This window comes from Muscardinus avellanarius (genome assembly GCF_963383645.1).
Source record: "Muscardinus avellanarius genome assembly, chromosome: 12".
Taxonomy (NCBI): domain Eukaryota; kingdom Metazoa; phylum Chordata; class Mammalia; order Rodentia; family Gliridae; genus Muscardinus; species Muscardinus avellanarius.
The window spans coordinates 7,665,045-7,682,235 of NC_137798.1; the positions used below are offsets into that span (position 1 = coordinate 7,665,045).

General features: G+C 43.2%; 1 protein-coding gene across 1 annotated transcript in view; it reads right to left on the reverse strand.

The window, feature by feature from the left end:
• The window catches only part of SLC27A2 (solute carrier family 27 member 2), a gene marked incomplete at both ends in the record, with an annotated part of 48,295 nt that overhangs the window by 19,072 nt on the left and 12,032 nt on the right, over window positions 1-17,191 (reverse strand). The window contains 3 exons of the mRNA XM_080707015.1: window positions 930-1,054; window positions 4,305-4,463; window positions 10,414-10,623. Coding sequence (XP_080563141.1) covers window positions 930-1,054; window positions 4,305-4,463; window positions 10,414-10,623 — 494 coding nt within the window. The remainder of the gene's footprint in view (window positions 1-929; window positions 1,055-4,304; window positions 4,464-10,413; window positions 10,624-17,191) is intronic.

A 17,191-nucleotide genomic window follows, 5' to 3' on the forward strand; every position in this document is an offset into this window, starting at 1 on the left:
AGCAGAGAAGGAAGAGGAGGATGTGCTTAGTGGAGGCTGAGATAGCTGTGCATGGTGATGCAGGCCTATGGCCAAGGACCTGGGAGGCTAAAACAGGAGGACCACAGGTTCAAGGTCAGCCTCATCAACTTAGTGAGACCCTGTTTCAAAATAAAAAGGGCTGGAGGTATAGCTCAGTGTAGGACGTCCCTGGCCTCAATCCCTAGAACAAAAATAAAAACAAAAGTTGCAGCCGGGGGTGGTGGCGCACGCTTGTCATCCCAGCATTTGGGAGGCTGAGACAGGAGGATCGTGGTTAGTGGACAGCCTCAGCTACTTAGTGAAGCCCTATGCAACTCAGTGAGACCCTGTTTCAAAATAAAGAATAACGCCGGGCGTGGTGGCGCACGCTTGTAATCCCCGCGCTTGGGAGGCTGAGACAGGAGGATCGCACGGGTTTGAAGCCAGCCTCAGCTACTTAGTGAGGCTCTCGGCAACTTAGTGAGACTCTGTTTCCAAATAAAATATAAAAAAGGTCTGGGAGTATAGCCTGGAGGTAGAAAGCCTCTGGGTTCCACCCCCAGTATCACCACACACACACAAAAAAAACCCAAATAAAGAATAAAATATAGGGCTGGGGGTGTAGCTTGGAGGTAGAATGCCCCTGGATTCCATCCCCGGTAATGCAAAAACAACAAGAGACAACAAAAACCAAAAAGATGTGAAAATAGGTAATGAGGAAGTGAGTGATAATCATAAAATTAATAGCAGCTGCCTTCTAGAAAGGCCCCTCTATGGTAGGTGTGGTGCCAAGCACATTATCACAACACATGATTGTTATCTACACTGAAAACTGAACAGATGAATCAGCTGACGCTTAGAGTAGCCCAGATGAGTTAAACTTCAGTCTTATCTATTGAAGCAAGATGCTGCGGCTTGAGAAGCCTTACCTGGGGTGAGTTGCATAAATACCGCAGCAGCTCGCCAATGTACTGAATGACCGTCGCGTTGTATTTTCTGCAGTCGTCCCAGAACTGGCTGGCTGAAAATTTGGACCGCAAAGCAATAGTAGCACCTACAGAAAAGGCACAGAAAGTGTCAGCACCGGAAGGCTCAGGACATCCTTCCAACTGTATGTAATTTTGTCATTTTGTTTTCAAAGGTAGAACTGTTCCAATGAATTATATTCACAAATGAGTGTTGAGGACCTATGCAAAAAGTAAGGCAAAAACCGAACGAAACAAGGTTTGGCCCTATGTGGGCTTCCAGTCTATGTGGGGGAAGACACGTACAAGAGTTGTTCTAATAAGAGTCGGTGTGCAGGGCCAGGCATGGTGGCGCATGCTTGTAATCCCAGCATTCGGGAGGCGGAGACCGGAGGATCACAGTTTGCAGACAGCCTCAGCTACTACTTAGTGAGGCCCCTTGCAACTCAGTGAGACCCTGTTTCAAAATGAAGAATAAAAAACAGGGATGGAGGTGAAGCTCGGAGGTAGAATGCCCCTGGGTTCCATTCCCAGTACTGGGGGAGAAAAAAAAAGTCGGCATGCAGAATGTAGACTGTTTAAGTGCGACCTTAAAGGGAGAAACTGATTAATTCTCCTTGGGGTCAAGGGCTGAGAAAGGAATATTTTGGAGAGGGAGGACTTAAGCTATGAACTGAGAGATGAGAGAATTCTAGGCAGAGGGAGAAGCTTGAACTTAAAGACAGAATGGTTCTTTTGGAGGAGAGCCAAGACTGTTGGCCTGGGATGCGGGTGTGAAGAGTTGGTGGGTCATTGCGGAGGCATTCAGGGAAACAGCTAAGGGTGCTGGGCATGGTGGCGCACACTTGTAATCCCTGCGCTTGGGAGGCTGAGACAGGAGGATCGCGCAGGTTCGAAGCCAGCCTCAGCTACTCAGTGAGGCTCTCAGCAACTTAGTGAGACCCTGTTTCCAAATAAAATATAAAATAGGTCTGGGAGTGTAGCCCGGAGGTAAAAAGCCACTGGGTTCCACACCCAGTACCACCAAAAAAAAAAAAAAAAAAAAAGCTCGGGGTGTAGTCACGGAGAGCTTGGAAGGGCCAGGTGGAGGAGGCAGGGTTAATTTGGGAGGTAATGGAGAAGGAACATTTTGAGCAGGTGGGAAAAAGTGTTCTTCGTTGATGGGTGAAGCCGACGGAAGGCTGGTCCCCGAAGATGTCCACATCCTAATCCCCAGAACCTGTGAATATGCACCTGTGACCATGCTTTCTTGTATGGCACAAGGGGTTTTGTGGGGTGAGTAAGTGAGGGTCTTGAAGGGAAGCATTTTCTGGGTACGCTCAGTGTAATCACAAAGATCCCCAAAGAAGGAGGCGGAGTAAAGGTGGGGAAGGAGACGAGCTGTTGGCAACGAATGCTGTTCACGTGCTTTGCAGATGGGAGAAAGGGCCAGCAGCCAGGGAGCTCGGACAGTTTCCAAAACCTAGAAGAGAAGGGTCTCCTCAGGAATACAGCCTGCTGCTCCCCCCCTGATTTAAGACCTTCTCACCTCCAGAGCAGTAAGAGAGCAGATCTGTGTTGTTTGAAGCCACCAAGCTAATGATAATTTGTTACAGTAGCCATGGAAACGAATACTATGGGTTAAACAATAATATATTCATTACGCTCCCTTTAATCGTAAGCATGAAATATAGTAAAAGTGACATTTAAAAATCTGATATTTTTCATGTAATTAGTTTATTTTCTCCCAAATTTACCAAAGACCGATGCTTTTGAAGAGGAAAGGTATTTGTTTATTTATTTATTTTTCTTTTGTGGTACTGGGGATGGAACCCAGGGGCATTCTACCTTCAAGCTACACCCCCAGCCCTATTTTTTATTCTTTATTTTGAAACAGGGTCTCACTGAGTTGCAAGGGCCTCACTAAGCAGCTGAGGCTGGCCGTGAACCAGATCCTCCTGTCTCAGCCTCCCGAATGCTGGGATTATTAGCACCATGCCCAGCTTCATTTTTTATTTGAACAGAGTCTTGCTAAGTTGCTCTCGCTGGACTTGAACCTGGCACCCTGCTGTTTCAGTCTCCCAAGTACTGGGATGGATTATAGCCACCATGCCAGGTTTAAAGGGCATTCTTTTTGATTTGAAGATATCTCTCATCTCCACATATCCTCACAAGGAGGGAAGCAGAGACAGGAAGAAGCGTTCTCTCTCTTCTTAGGAACGCTAATCCCATACGTGAGAGCCTCAATTACTTTCCAAGGGTCCTCATAGCATCATGCTGGGGTTGAAGGTTTCAACATAGGATTTTTTTTTTTTTTGCTGGGAGAATACAAACATCCAGTCCATAACATATGTACATATATATGTGTGTGCATATATGTGTATATATATGTGTATTTTTATTTTTGTTTTTATATATTATATTTCATTTTAAATAAAAATGTGCCTGTGTATTTTTTTTTTTTTTGGCAGTACTGGGGAAGGAATTTAGGGGCATTCTACCTCTGAGTTACATTCCCAGCCCTATTTTTTATTCTTTATTTTGAAACAGTGTCAGGCTTAAACACTATACTGCAAATGGCTTAAGTAGCTGAGGCTGTCCATGAACTGTGATCTTCCTGTCTCGGCCTCCCGAATGCTGGGATTACAGGCATGCGCCACCACGCCCGGCTGTCTGCTTGTGTATTTTAAAAGTTTATTTAATCCTAGTATTTGAGAGGCTGAGACTGGGGGATTGCAGGTTTGTGGCCAGCCTCAGCAACTTCAAAAGGCCCTCCGCAATTTTATAAGACCCTGTTTCAAAATAAAAAATAAAATAGGGCTAGGGTGTGGCTCAGGGATAGAATGCCCCTGGGTTCAATCCCCCAAATCACACACACACAAAGAAATAAATAGTAAAGTCCGAGAAGGAATGAGAAGAGTTGTCAAGCCACATATCTGACTAGAGCTAAGTAGCTGTGGGAGTAGGGAAGAATAAAGCCAAAACGTAGAAAAAATTAAATCAGATGCTGATGGAGACCGACACGAACATTTGTGCCACTGGAAATGACATTGACTAATTATTTAGTGAATCTAAGAATCCAGTGTCTTCACTTGGGTAAAGGCATAAGATATTGTATAGGCATTTCTTCCTGGATATATTAAATAGGTATGCTAATATATCAGTAGACAAGCAGGCTTGAGGAAATGTAAATTATTTTAGATGCTTGTTATTTCTAAGCCAAATAACCTTATTATCAGTGTAGAAATAAACACCGTCCATAGGCGACGGGAAAGTAGCCCAGTTTTCGATGACTTTACTCTATGCGCAGACGTGACTACGGACTTGCCTCTGATGCTTTGCTGGGAGGAAAAAACTTACCGCTCACAATAGTTCCGTGGAGGCCAATCATAAGTGCAGCACTGTGGTACAGGGGCAGGGTGGTGTAGATGACGTCATCGGGCTTAAATCCACTCGCAGCAGCAAGGCCAGTTGCATACCATAAGCGATGATGATTAATGGTCGCAGCTTTTGGGAGACCTTGCAAAGACACAAGAGAAAGCACACCCGAATGGGCTCTTGGTAGCCTCGAGGGGAGGGAGACCCGGCCCAGGAAGATTCATCATCCTGTGCTTAGAGAATTGCTGAGCGGTTAGACCAAGAGCCAGCAGGTGTTTTTCTGTGAAGGGCCAGAGAGTAGATGTTGGAGGTTTTCTGGGGTCATTGAGTTATTGTAATGTGTTGACTCTTTGACAGTGGCTGGAAGCAGACACTTTATGTTCCAATAAAACTTTATTTAAAAAACATATGGAGGGCTGTATTGGGCCCGCAGGTCCTCATTTGCTGACTCCTGGGTTAGGGAGTTATTCCAGGGGTTATGCAAAGAAAAAGAGAAGAATAAATGTCTATGGACTTCTGCTCCATGCTTAACACTTTGCAAGGTGTTTCTGGAATTTTATTTAACTCTCATAACAAACTTAAGAGATAAAAAGAATTATATTCTCCAATCCATCGACGAGAAGGCTAAGATTCAGTAACTAAATGCCTTGGCGAATAAATAGCCCATCCATCCAGTCGCCTTTCTTTACAACTACTTTTATAATTTCTTAAGTGCTAGTCTAGAATTTTTATACAAATACAAACAAATATGAACATTTGCTCATATGTGTTTCCTTTTCCATTTTAAGAATGATGAATCCTACCTGGGTGCGGTGGCTCACACCTGTAATCTCAGTACTCGAGAGGCTGAGTCAAGAGGAACACAGGTTCGAAGCCAGTCTCAGCTACTTAGTGAGGCTTTCAGCAACTTTGTGAGACCCTGTTTCCAAATTAAAAAAAAAAATATATATATATATGTATATATATGTCTGGGAGTATAGCCCGGAGGTAGAAAGCCTCTGGGTTCCACCCCCAGTACCACCAAAAAAAAAAAAAAAAAAAAATAGGGCTGGGCATGTAGCTCAGAGGTCGAATACCCTTGGGTTTAATCCCCAGTATCAAACCAGGGACAAACAAACAAACAAACAAAGAAAACATTGCGAAACTCTCCTTTACTTTTTTCCCCCTGTCACTTAACAACGCTTCTCAGAGCTCTGTCTGTCTTTGTACAAACCCCCCTCATGGATTCATCCACTCCTTTGCCTCCTCTCGGCTGCCTTGCATCCTTTACGAGACAGTATCGTCCTTAATTTACACTATTTTGCTGCTTCAAAGGATGCTGCAGTGAATCGCTTTGTCTGCCTGGCGGTTCACGCTGTGATGATACTATGTCTGCAGGTGGACTCGCTGAGTGGCGGGCCGTCTGGAGTCTGGCTAGCAAGCGGCCACACCGCCAGCTCTAAGGGCTCCCCGTCACCCTCCCCAGCAGAACACGGGTGCACTGGTCTCCTTATGTCCTTGCCAACATCTATTCTTAAATGTTGGAAATTTCGCTAATCTGCAAAGTAAAAAAAAAAAAATTTCAGCAGACAGCCTCAGCTACTTAGCAAGGCCCTTTGCAACTCAGTGAGACCCTGTCACAAAGATAAAAAGACTAAGAAACAGGACTGGGGGTGTAGCTTGGAGGTACAATGCTCTCCAGCCCGGGTACTGCAAAAAAAAAAAAAAAAAAAGATATTTTAGTGTAGTTTTAGTACCTGAGACTAAGTGCATTTGGATCTTTTTAACCGTAATTTACATACGTTTTTTTTTTGGTAAGACTTTTTTTTTTTTTTTTTTTTTTTTTTGCAGTAAGTATTAGGGGATTGAACCCAGGGTCATTCTGCCTCTGAGCTACACCCCCAGCCCTATTTTTTTTATTTATTTTGAAACAGGGTTTTGCTGAGTTGCGGAGGGCCTCACTAAGTAGCTGAGGCTGGCCGCGAATCTGCGATCCTCTAGTCTCAGCCTCCCAAGTACTGGGATTATAAGTATGCACCATCACACCCAGCTTAAGATTTTCTATTGAATATTTCTATTGAATATTTCTATTGAATATTTCTATTGAATATTCTATTGGATATTTCTATTGTATATTCTATTGAATATTTCTATTGAATTTCTATTGAATATTGATGTATTGTTTGTCATGGAAGTCATTTAGGTGGGAATAGCACGCAGTCACTGTTAGGGGGCTGGGTGAGGGTTAAGATCTCAGTGGGCAAGCAGGCTTCCCGAAGAGGGCTCAGATCCTTCAATACTGAGAGTCCCCTAGCTGGGTATTACTCACAAGAGCAATTATTTTGGAGGGTGGAAGAGCTGGGAATGGAACCCAGGGCATTCTACCTCCAAGTTCCACTCCCAGCCCTATTTTTTATTTTTTTATTTTGAAACAGGGTCTCACTGAGTTGCAGAGGGCCTCACCAGTTTGCTGAGGCTGGCCACAAACCTATGATCCTCCTGTCTCAGCCTCCCAAGTACTGGGATAATAAGTGTGTGCCACCACACCCAGCTCAAGCAGTTTGTTATAAAGCAAAGCGATATGGCCAGCATACTGCTGCCATTATAAACCCAATTTAAAAGTCATTTTCTTTGACAGTGGACCAGTGATGTATTAATATTAATGGTCCATTTTTATATTAACATTAAGAGATAGAAGAAAGCACCAGGAATGGTGGTGGACACCTGCAATCCCAGTACTTGGGAGGCTGAGACAGTAGGATTGCAGGTTCAAGGACAGCCTCAGCAATGTAGTGAGACTCTCTCTCAGAAACCAAGTGATACCCTGTTTCAAAATATAAAAGGCATGGGACTATAGTTGAGAGGTAGAATCCCCCCTGGGTTCAGTCCCCAGGACCAGGAAAGAGAAAAAGAGTAGGGGAAGGAAATACAAAAAAGTATCAATAAATCAGTGGTATTCACCATGAAAAAGAATTGTTAGACTAAAAAGCACTCAGAATTACATGAAAAAAGCTGGGCATGGTGGCACATCGCAGCCAGCCTCAGCTAGTTAGTGAGGCCTTCTGCATCTAAGTGAGACCCTGCTTCAAAATAAAGATTAAAAAATAAAACAGGGCTGGAGGTGTAGCTCAGAGGTAGAATGCCCCGTGGTTCCACCCCCAGTACTGCAAAAAGAAGAAAAAAAAAAAACACCAGAATTACATTAAAAAAAAGATACCCCTCTTTACTGCCTTAAAGTACTTTCAGAAGTTTCTTATTTTAAGATTTTTTTTATTAATGAATAAATAAAAATATTGGATAACTTCCAGAGTTTCGTGCTAACGACTTCCTTTAAGGAAGAAGAAAAATAGCTTGTCTAATGGATCAAGCGAGTTCTTTTAATTAATATTTACAGGAATAACTTGGCAAATATTTTATTCACAGATGAGGAAAAGAGTAAGAAACATCAATGTTACTGCCTTTCAACTAAACGTAAATGCTGAATTATAGAACTCAGTCAGGAAGTGTTATCTTTTTGCTCCTGAGAAGGAGTTTTTCATCTACTTGTTAGAACGGGCGCTGTGAAGAAGGTGCGCACATGGCTATTCAAGGGCTAGAGCTCTTGTCACTAAATTAAAGCTCAGTTTGCCTTAATTGTTCCCTGTATCACACTTCACAATTTAATTCAGCATTCCGCGAAGAGGCGAAGATAAACGTCTCTAAGGAGGGTGCTGTCCGTGCGCAGGTGCAGCACTCACTCCGTCACCTAGATCACCCAGCTGTGTGTTGGCGCGGTCCCGTGTAACTTTGGATGACCACAGCAAAAAACAGACATTATACTTTAGGTACCAGATTTGCTATTCATCCCCAGCTTTCTCTCCTTATTTACTTAGAGGACTTGTTCGGCTAAAGGCAGTGTGCGCAGAGAAGCTGCATGCGGGTGACGCTGGCTGGGGACTCGGACAGCAGATGGCTAGCGAGGGTCTGTGGAAGCAAAGCAACCGTCTCTGCTGGCTGGCGTTCAGAGGAAAGGCTCCAAGGAGCCTTCAGCCTTATCTATAATTATCTATAATGTTTGGTCATTTATACCAGGAGAATGCATGCAAGTATTACCTGCTTAAATTAAAATTTTAATCAAAAGAGATTAAAGACAACTTTATTTACTTTCCTAAGCAGCTGCAACATTATTCTGAGGCTGCCTTTCTCCTTCCTTCCTTCCTTCCCCTCCCTTCCCCTCCCTTCTTTCTCTTTCTTTCTTTCTTTCTTTCTTTCTTTCTTTCTTTCTTTTCTCTCTCTCTCTTTCCCTCCCTCCCTTCCTTCCTTCCTTTCTTTCTTTCTTTCTTTCTTTCTTTCTTTCTTTCTTTCTTTCAGTACTGGGTATGGAACCCAGGGGCATTCTACCTCCGAGCTACACCCCCAGCCCTATTTTTTATTCTTTATTTTGAAACAGGGTCTCACTGAGTTGCAGAGGGCCTCACTAAGTAGCTGAGGCTGTCCGCGAACCTGTGAGCACCACGCCCAGCCCTCCTTTTCAATATATCCCTCAAGCTTCATATTGTTACAGTTTGGTGGCAGGCACTGCATGCCTACTATATGGAAATCCTGGAGGTACTGTGACCAGTGCTATCAATTAAATTAATTGATTATTTTTGTGATACTGAGCACTGAACCCAGGGAGGTGTACCTCTGAGCTTCACCCCCAGCCCTCCCCCCATTTAAAAAAAATTCAAAACAGTGTATTATTGCTAAGTTGTCGAGGATGGTCTCAAATTCGCAATCCTCCTATCTCAGCCTCTCAAGGACTGGGATAACAGGCCTGGGCCACTGTGCCCTGCCAGAGCTGTCAGTTTTCTGCGCGGTGGAGTTTGCACACAAGGTGAATCCTCACACTTTTACTTCTTATCATGGGAAGTTCTTAATCTAAACAAATGCTTTAAAACTATGAAAAGAAGCTGGGGGTGGTGGCACACGCTTGTAATCCCAGCATTCGGGAGGCTGAGACCTGGAGGATCACGGTTCTCGGACAGCCTCAGCTACTTAGTGAGGCCCTCTGCAACTCAGTGAGACCCAGTTTCAAAATAAAGAATAAAAAGTAGGGCAGGGGGTGTACCTTGAAGGTCGAATGCCCCTGGGTTCCATCCCTAAACTCGCCAAAAAAAAAAAAAAAAAAGGGCTGGGGGTGTAGCTCAGAGGTAAAATGCCCCTGGGTTCCATTCCCAGAGTACCACACACACACACACAAAAAAGTCTAATAACCCAGTGGAGGCCCAATTCTCATCCCTTATCATCAATATTCTTGTAGTTCTTGGTTAACCTCCTTATCTCTTCTATGCCAAGTGGGGGTAATGCAGAGCTGGGAGAAATCCAAATGGGATCATAGCAATGAAATAAGATCGGTTCCCACGGGCAAAGAGCAAATCCCCGGAAGTATTAGTTATTTGATAAAGTTTTGCCAAAGAAGGAGAATACTTAAAAACCTAAACCAGCATTTAACTCCTTCAGGATAGGTCCATTTTTGAGAGAGTCCTTCCATCCTTCCTTCCTTCCTCCCTCCCTCCCTTCCTCCCTCCCTCCCTCCCTCCCTCCCTCCTTCCTTCCTTCTTTCTTCTTTTTCTCTCTCCTTCCTCCCTCCCTCCCTTCTTTCCTTCCTGTCTCTTTTTTCTATTATTATTATTATTATTATTATTATTATTATTATTATTATTATTGGTGGTACTGGGGTTCCTGGAAGCCCTTCTACCTCCGGGCTACACTCCCAAACCCATTTTTACATTTTTATTTGGAAACAGGGTCTCCTAAGCCAGTGTGTGCGGCTGGCTTCGAACCTGCGTGATCATCCTGTCTCTGCCTCCCAAGCGCGGGGATTACAAGCGTGCGCCACCACGCCCGGCCTTTTTCTTTTCTTTCTTTCTTTCTTTTCTTTCTTCCTTCCTTCCTTCCTTCCTTCCTTCCTTCCTTCCTTCCTTTCTTTCTTTCTTTCTTTCTTTCTTTCTTTCTTTCTTTCTTTCTTTCTTTCTTTCTTTCTTTCTTTCCTCCTTCCTTCCTCCCTCCCTCCCTCCCTTCCTTCCTTCTCTCTCTCTTTTCCTTTCCCTCTCCCTTTTTCTTTTCTTTCCTTTTCTTTCTTCTTTCTTACCTGTGGTTCCAGAAGTGTAGATGTATAAAGCCGGAGTGGTAAAGGTGACCTCAGACCTCCAGGACTCCGGGACGGCTTCAGCTGACATGCTGTCTACCTTGTCCAGGAACGAGTCAACCCCATCCGTGTTAGAAGTTCTGCTTACATAATAGACGGACACACCATCTTTTTTCAGGCTTGGCAGCACCTCTTCAACAGCTTCTTGTAGTTCTTAATTTAATAAAAAATAAATTAAATTAGTCTATTAGCTTTCTCTTTAGTTCAATAAGCCTCACGGAAGTCTGCCTTCAGTATAACTTTTGCTAAAAATGTGTGGACAAGACACATTGCTTATAGCTACATTATGTTTATTGTTTATATTTAATGTGCATGCCTGTGGCTATTGTTTATACTATTATACTATGTTTATAACTGTGCTTACAGTTATTGTTTATACTATTGTTTATACTATTGTACTAGGTTTATAACTGTGCTATAATTATTGTTTATACTATTATACTAGGTTCATAACTGTGCTTTGAGTAACTGTTTATACTATTATACAAGGTTTATAACTGTGCTTACAGTTATTGTTTGTACTATTATACTATGTTGATAAGTACCCGATAGTTATTGATCACCTAGTGGTTTATAACTGTGCTTATAGTTATTGTTTGTAGTTATGCTTTCTTGTTTTTTGGTTCTGGAGGTTGAACCCAGAGGCATTCTACCTGCCTTTGAGCTACACTTCCAGCCCTCCTTTGTTTTTATTTTGAAACAGGGTTTCACTAAGTTGCTGAGACTGGCCTCAAAACTGTGATACTCCTTTCTCAGCCTCCCAGGTGCTGGGTTTATAGGCACGAGCCACCATGCCTGGCTTAGTTATGCAGTTTTTTTCAACAGGGAATTTGATTTGCTACATTAAAAAAATCCCAAGATTTTAATGGTTGGGGGGAGGTTGTTTTGATGGTTTCATGAGCACAGTAGATGGCTGGGCGAAGTCTGTATTTCTTGTGGCAAATACAAGTGGACATAGAGGTAAAAATGAATCTTGTAAGTATGAGATAACAAGGTACAGATACTTCAAAAACTAAACCACAAATCAAACAAGGTATTCCTAATATGTGCCACACAGGGCCAGTGTTAAAAATTTTTTAAGGAGAAGAGAAAGAGAAAAGATGATAGAAGCCAATTTTATATAACAAAATTTTTTGAACACATCTGTAACATGAGGTTCTACTAGGAAAACTTAGCTGATCTAAGAAATAATCTAAATTTCATAAGCACATTTTCTGATCTCAGAAGAAAGAAGTACTGATTTAGAGAAGTGTTTTTTTTTCCAGACTGTGGGTCTGAAAAACTATTATTATTATTATTATTATTATTATTATTATTATTTTTATTATTATTATTATTTGAGGTATTGGGGGTAGAACCCAGGGGCATTCTACCTCTAAGCTATATCCCCAGCCCTATTTTTTTTTTTATTCTTTATTTTGAAACAGGATCTCATTGAGTTGCAGAGGGCCTCACTAAATAGCTGAGGCTGTCTGCGAACTGTGATCCTCCTGTCTCAGCTTCCCAAATGCTGGGATTACAAGCGTGCGCCATCATGCCCGGCTTTGAAAAGCATTATTTAAAGTGACTGGTGTTATTATGCATTTCAATAAAATTAAATAGAAATGTTCAGAACATATCACAGGTCGTAAAAAGTAAGTATTGTTTTGTAAAATTTATTTTTCAGTTAGTTATGTTGGTGTCTGGGTACTGGAATCACACACAAACGTATTACTTGCTGGGTCAGGTAAAAAAATTTTAAAGCTTCTAATTGAATATACAAACCTAATTTCAGATTTGATACTTGGATTCTTGTGCCCTTAATCCACAAGATGAAACTGCTTTTAAGGTTTTGTATTTTGGGTTGTAATAACAGAAGTGAAAATCCTATTCTTAATAAGAAGGTGAGTCAATATCCCAGGGAATTACCTCGGGGAGGTTACACCTAATTCATCTCAAATGCTTTGTTTTCCAGATGTTTATGTTTGATGTCTCCATGAAGACACAAAATATCACTGGGATGAATGCATTTAAAATAAAAAATTTAATTGAAGGACCCAGGCACTTGGGAAAATAAATCCAGTAGTGCAGAAGGGATTATAATGGAAACCCAAAGGCCTTTCCCCCAGCGCCCCTCACAACCAAGCCTGTGGCCTACGGGCAACTACTTTCAAAGTGTTCAGCTGTTTCTCTTGGCAATCATGTCTCCATCACCCAAAACTGTGCTTTTCCCGCTACTTTTTGGGTCTGTTCATTTTGACTCCCACTCTGTTTTACCCTTGTCCCCTTCCCGACAGTTACTATTATTTCCATTCCAAGTTGCGAAGGTCAGTAGCGTTTGCGTCTATGCAGAGACCAGAATTCTCTCTTCCCAGTATTGCCCCTGGGTTGGCTTTAGAAGGTGAAGCCAATAATCAGGCTCGACAGGATTATGACTACGTAAATATTTACTCTAGAGCCAAGGAACACACTACAATAACATGTTCTTTCTGGAACAGTTTTCTCCTAGAGTTTCCAACTGGCTAGCATTCCCTCTCTCTCTCTCCCTCTCCCTCTCCCTCTCCCTCTCCCTCTCCCTCTCTTTTTAAACTGTGGATTGAACTCAGGGGCCTTCTACCTCCAAGTCACACCCCTCCCAGCCCTATTTTTTTATTCTTTTTTTTTTTGTAGTACTAGGGATGGAACCCAGGGACATTTTACCTCTGAGCTATACCCCAGCCGTATTTATTATCACTGAGTTGCAAAAGGCCTCACTAAGTAGCTGAGGTTGTCCACAAACCGCAATCCTCCTGTCTCAGCCTCCCAAATGCTGGGATTACAAGTGTGCACCACTGCACCTGGCTTTTATTTCTTATTTATTTTATTATTTTATTTTTTTGATGGTACTGGGGATGGAACTCAGGGGCCTTCTACCTCCGGGCTACACTCCCAGACCTATTTTATATATTTTTTGGAAACAGGATCTCTTAAGCCAGCTGAGGCTGGCTTCGAACCTGTGCTATCCTCCTTTCTCAGCCTCCCAAGTGCGGGGATTACAAGTGTGTGTGCCATCACGCCCGGTATTTTTTATTTTTTTAACTTTTTTTGAGGTCCTGGGGATTGAACACAGGAACATTCTAACACTGCGCTACCCTCCTAGCCGTTTTTATTTTTTATGTGGAAACTAGGACTTGCTATCTTGAGGGTCTTGCTGAGTTACGGAGCCTGGCCTTGAACCTGTGATCCTCCTTTCTCAGCTTCTCAAATATCAGGATTACAGGCATTCTCCACCACAGTCGGCTGGTTTATGATCTCTGCCTCTTTATGGAGGTCATCTAATCTGAAGAGGAGGCCATCGCCCCTGCCCAGCACAATTTCCCTCTGTCTCTTCTAGGCTGTTGGTGAAGAATGTGTCACTCGGGTGTTGACTTGAGGTCCCAGTGCCATCCCCCATGGCAGGCAGGATGCCCTGGAGTGGCCTTTCCTCCCTATGCTAAAGATGCGGGTGTAAAAACTGAAACTTTAAAGGAAATTCTGGACGTGAATGCCGCCGCCGATCAGTTATCTCGTAGATATTTATAGTGTCTCTCTCATGTCTTCTATTGATAAGATTTGGTCTCCGTGTTTTTCCTTTGATGTATAAATTTTTTTGGGGGTAATTTTTATTGTAAAGTCTGCTGATCCAAGAGTGACAATCAGCCAGGCTGTGTAAGCTCAGGTAACTGCGTCACAGGTTGTGTTCCCTGGGACTCTGGCATGCTTGGCTCTGTGTGCAGGAGTGCTCTTGGGAGCGGAGCCTGCGAGGACCCAAGGGAAGCAGGTTGGGAGGGTGAGACGTTGAACCTCTTTGCATCACACTGGTCTCCCTCACCTGGTCCTCGGATCCCAAGGAGACCCTGGGTCTGGAATGGGGCTCTGGGGTTGTCCCAAATTAAGGCAGGTCAGCCAGGCGTGGTGGCGAACGCTAGTAATCCCAGCATTTGGGAGGCTGAGACACAAGAATTGCAGTTTGTGGACAGCCTCAGCTACTACTTAGCGAGGCCCTTTGCAGCTCAGTGAGACCCTGTTTCAAAAAATGAAGAATAAAAAAACAGGGCTGGGGGTGTAGCTTGGAGGTAGAATGCCCCTGGATTCCATCCCCAGTACTGCAAAATAAATAAATAAATAAATAAATAAATAAAATAAAAATAAATAAAAAATAAAAAAAATAAAAAAAGAAGGTTGCCCAATAACCAGTGATGGTTTTAGGCTTGGGCACTGGGCAAAGGGGCTCTTTTTGCCCCAGGCCAGCAGTTGGGGATGGGCGACCTCAGTCCTAAGAAAGGAGGTGACCAGGAGGCTCATCACAGCATGTCCCACGCTTGAAGTGGTTACTAATGACAGAGCTTTGCGGTTTTTATTTGTTGAGAACGTACCTTACATCACATTAATTCTGTAGCAACCCTGTGATGTAGATAGATACTGAATGAGGACAGAGGCTTGGCGAGTCTCCGTATGGAGGCTACACACAAAATCAAAACAGTGACCCTGGGCTTCTGGGCTTCTTGCACCCCTGCACGAGCCATTTCAGGTGCGTGTTTTGGTAAAGTGGCGTTGCCTTTTGGAAGAGGCTGTCCAGTTGACCTTCAGCTCTGTGCTGGTTAAAGCATGTGAATATGACTTTAAAGAGGAATATGGAGGCGGGCGCAGTGGTGCATGCCTATAATCCCAGTGCTTGGGAGGCTGAGACAGGAGGGTCTCAGGGTGGAGGACAGCCTCAGTTACTTAATTATACTCTCAGTAACCTCGAGAGATCCTATTTCAAAACAAAAAGTAAGATAAAGAGAAGGGCTGGGAGTGTAGCTCAGAGGTAGAATGATCCTGGGTTTCCTCTTTAGTATTACATGCATACATACACAAAAACAGTAATATGGATCTTTTGTTCATGTGGAAGAACATAACCTAAAGCTCTGTGAAAAGCTTGGGCGTGGTGGCGCACGCTTGTCATCCCAGCATGTGGGAGGCTGAGACAGGAGGATCACGGTTCATGGACAGCCTCAGCTACTTAGTGAGGCCCTCTGGAAAAAAAACAGGCTGGGGGTATAGCTCGGAGGTAGAATACCCCTGGGTTCCATCCCCAGTACCACAAAAAATAAAAAGAAAGCTTGGGGATGAAAAGTAAAATTCACGATGATTTTGCCTGAGGGGATTAGAGTAGATACATCAGCGTCTCATTAGTCTAGGTTCAATCTGTGGATTGAAACAGACACTCAGAAAAAGAAGTAGATGAGCCAGGCATGGTGGAGCACACCTGAAACCTAGTACTTGGGAGGCTGAGATAGGAGGATTGCAGGTTTGAGGGCAGCAGTGACAGGTTAGTGAGGCCCTCAGCAATGTAGTGAGAACCTGTTTCAAAATAAACAATCACATAGGGCTGGGGATATACCCTGGAGGCAGAATGCCTCTGGGTTCAATTCCTAGTAAAACACACACACACACACACACACACACACACACACACACACACACAGCAGTATACACATGGATGATGGAAAATTGACGTCTGTCTTGTTCAAAAGAAAATTTAAAAAAATCAAGGTAGCCTACTAATTTTAATTTTTAAAATTATTTTAATTTTTTTTGTGGTGCTGGGGATCAAACCCAGAGGCATTTTACTTCTGAGCTCCACCCCAAGCCTTATTTTTTATTCTTTATTTTGAAACAGGGTCTCACTGAGTTGCAGAGGGCCTTACTAAGTAGCTGAGGCTGGCCGTGAACCGCGACCCTCCTGTCTCAGCCTCCCGAATGCTGGGATGACAAGCGTGTGTCACCACGTCCGGCTTAATTATTTTTGAAGGCAAGAAATGTCTACATAAACAGGCCCACTCATGGGAAGCAGCAGGGAGATGGGTGGGGAGCTGAATGTTTCTTTCCACCAAAGTAGGTCAAAATTGTAGCTTCCCAATAGGAAAAATATTCAATTGAGTAGCTTCTCTTGCTACGAGCTTGCTTTGCTGAATGCATAACTGACTGAGTCTGTCAGGAAATGTGTTCTGATATAATTCTGGGATGACTGTGGGATGGTTGGGAGATGCACAAGTCAGAAATGAAGGTTTAGCCAGGCGTGGTGGCGCACGTTTGTCATCCCAGCATTTGGGAGGCTGAGACCGGAGGAGGATCGTGGTTCGAGGCCAGCCTCAGATACTTAGTGAGGCCCTTTGCAACTCAGTGAGACCCTGTTTCAAAATAAAGAATAAAAAGTAGGGCTGGGGGTGTAGCTGGGAGGTAGAATGCCCCTGGGGTCCAGCCTCAGTGCCGCAAAAAAAAAAAAGAAAAAAAAAGAAAAAAAAAAGAAATGAAAGTTTATCTTTTTCCGTCGTTCAAAAAAGAAAAAACTGGAAAACAAAGTAATGCTGATACAGCCTCTGGAGACAGTGGGAAATAGTTCTTAAAATGTTGTTTGTAACTGTACTTTCTCATCTCTCTATCACTGGTAGTTTGGAACGGTAGCATGTAATAACCTAACGTCTAGTCTGTATAGCGACACAATGTATATTAGAATTCTGTTCAAATAAAGACTAGCACATATCTTTCCTCCTTCTCCATACACACACTTACCCGAACTCACAAAGATACTTAACTAGGGCTAAATTCCACTGGGTATAAGTAAAAGTTTAATGGCAACACACACACATTTATATAATTGTTTCTCGTGTCCCTCAAAGTTCTCGCTTATTATAAACTCAGGCTTCCTAAGTAGTGCTGGAATCCAGGGTAATACTTT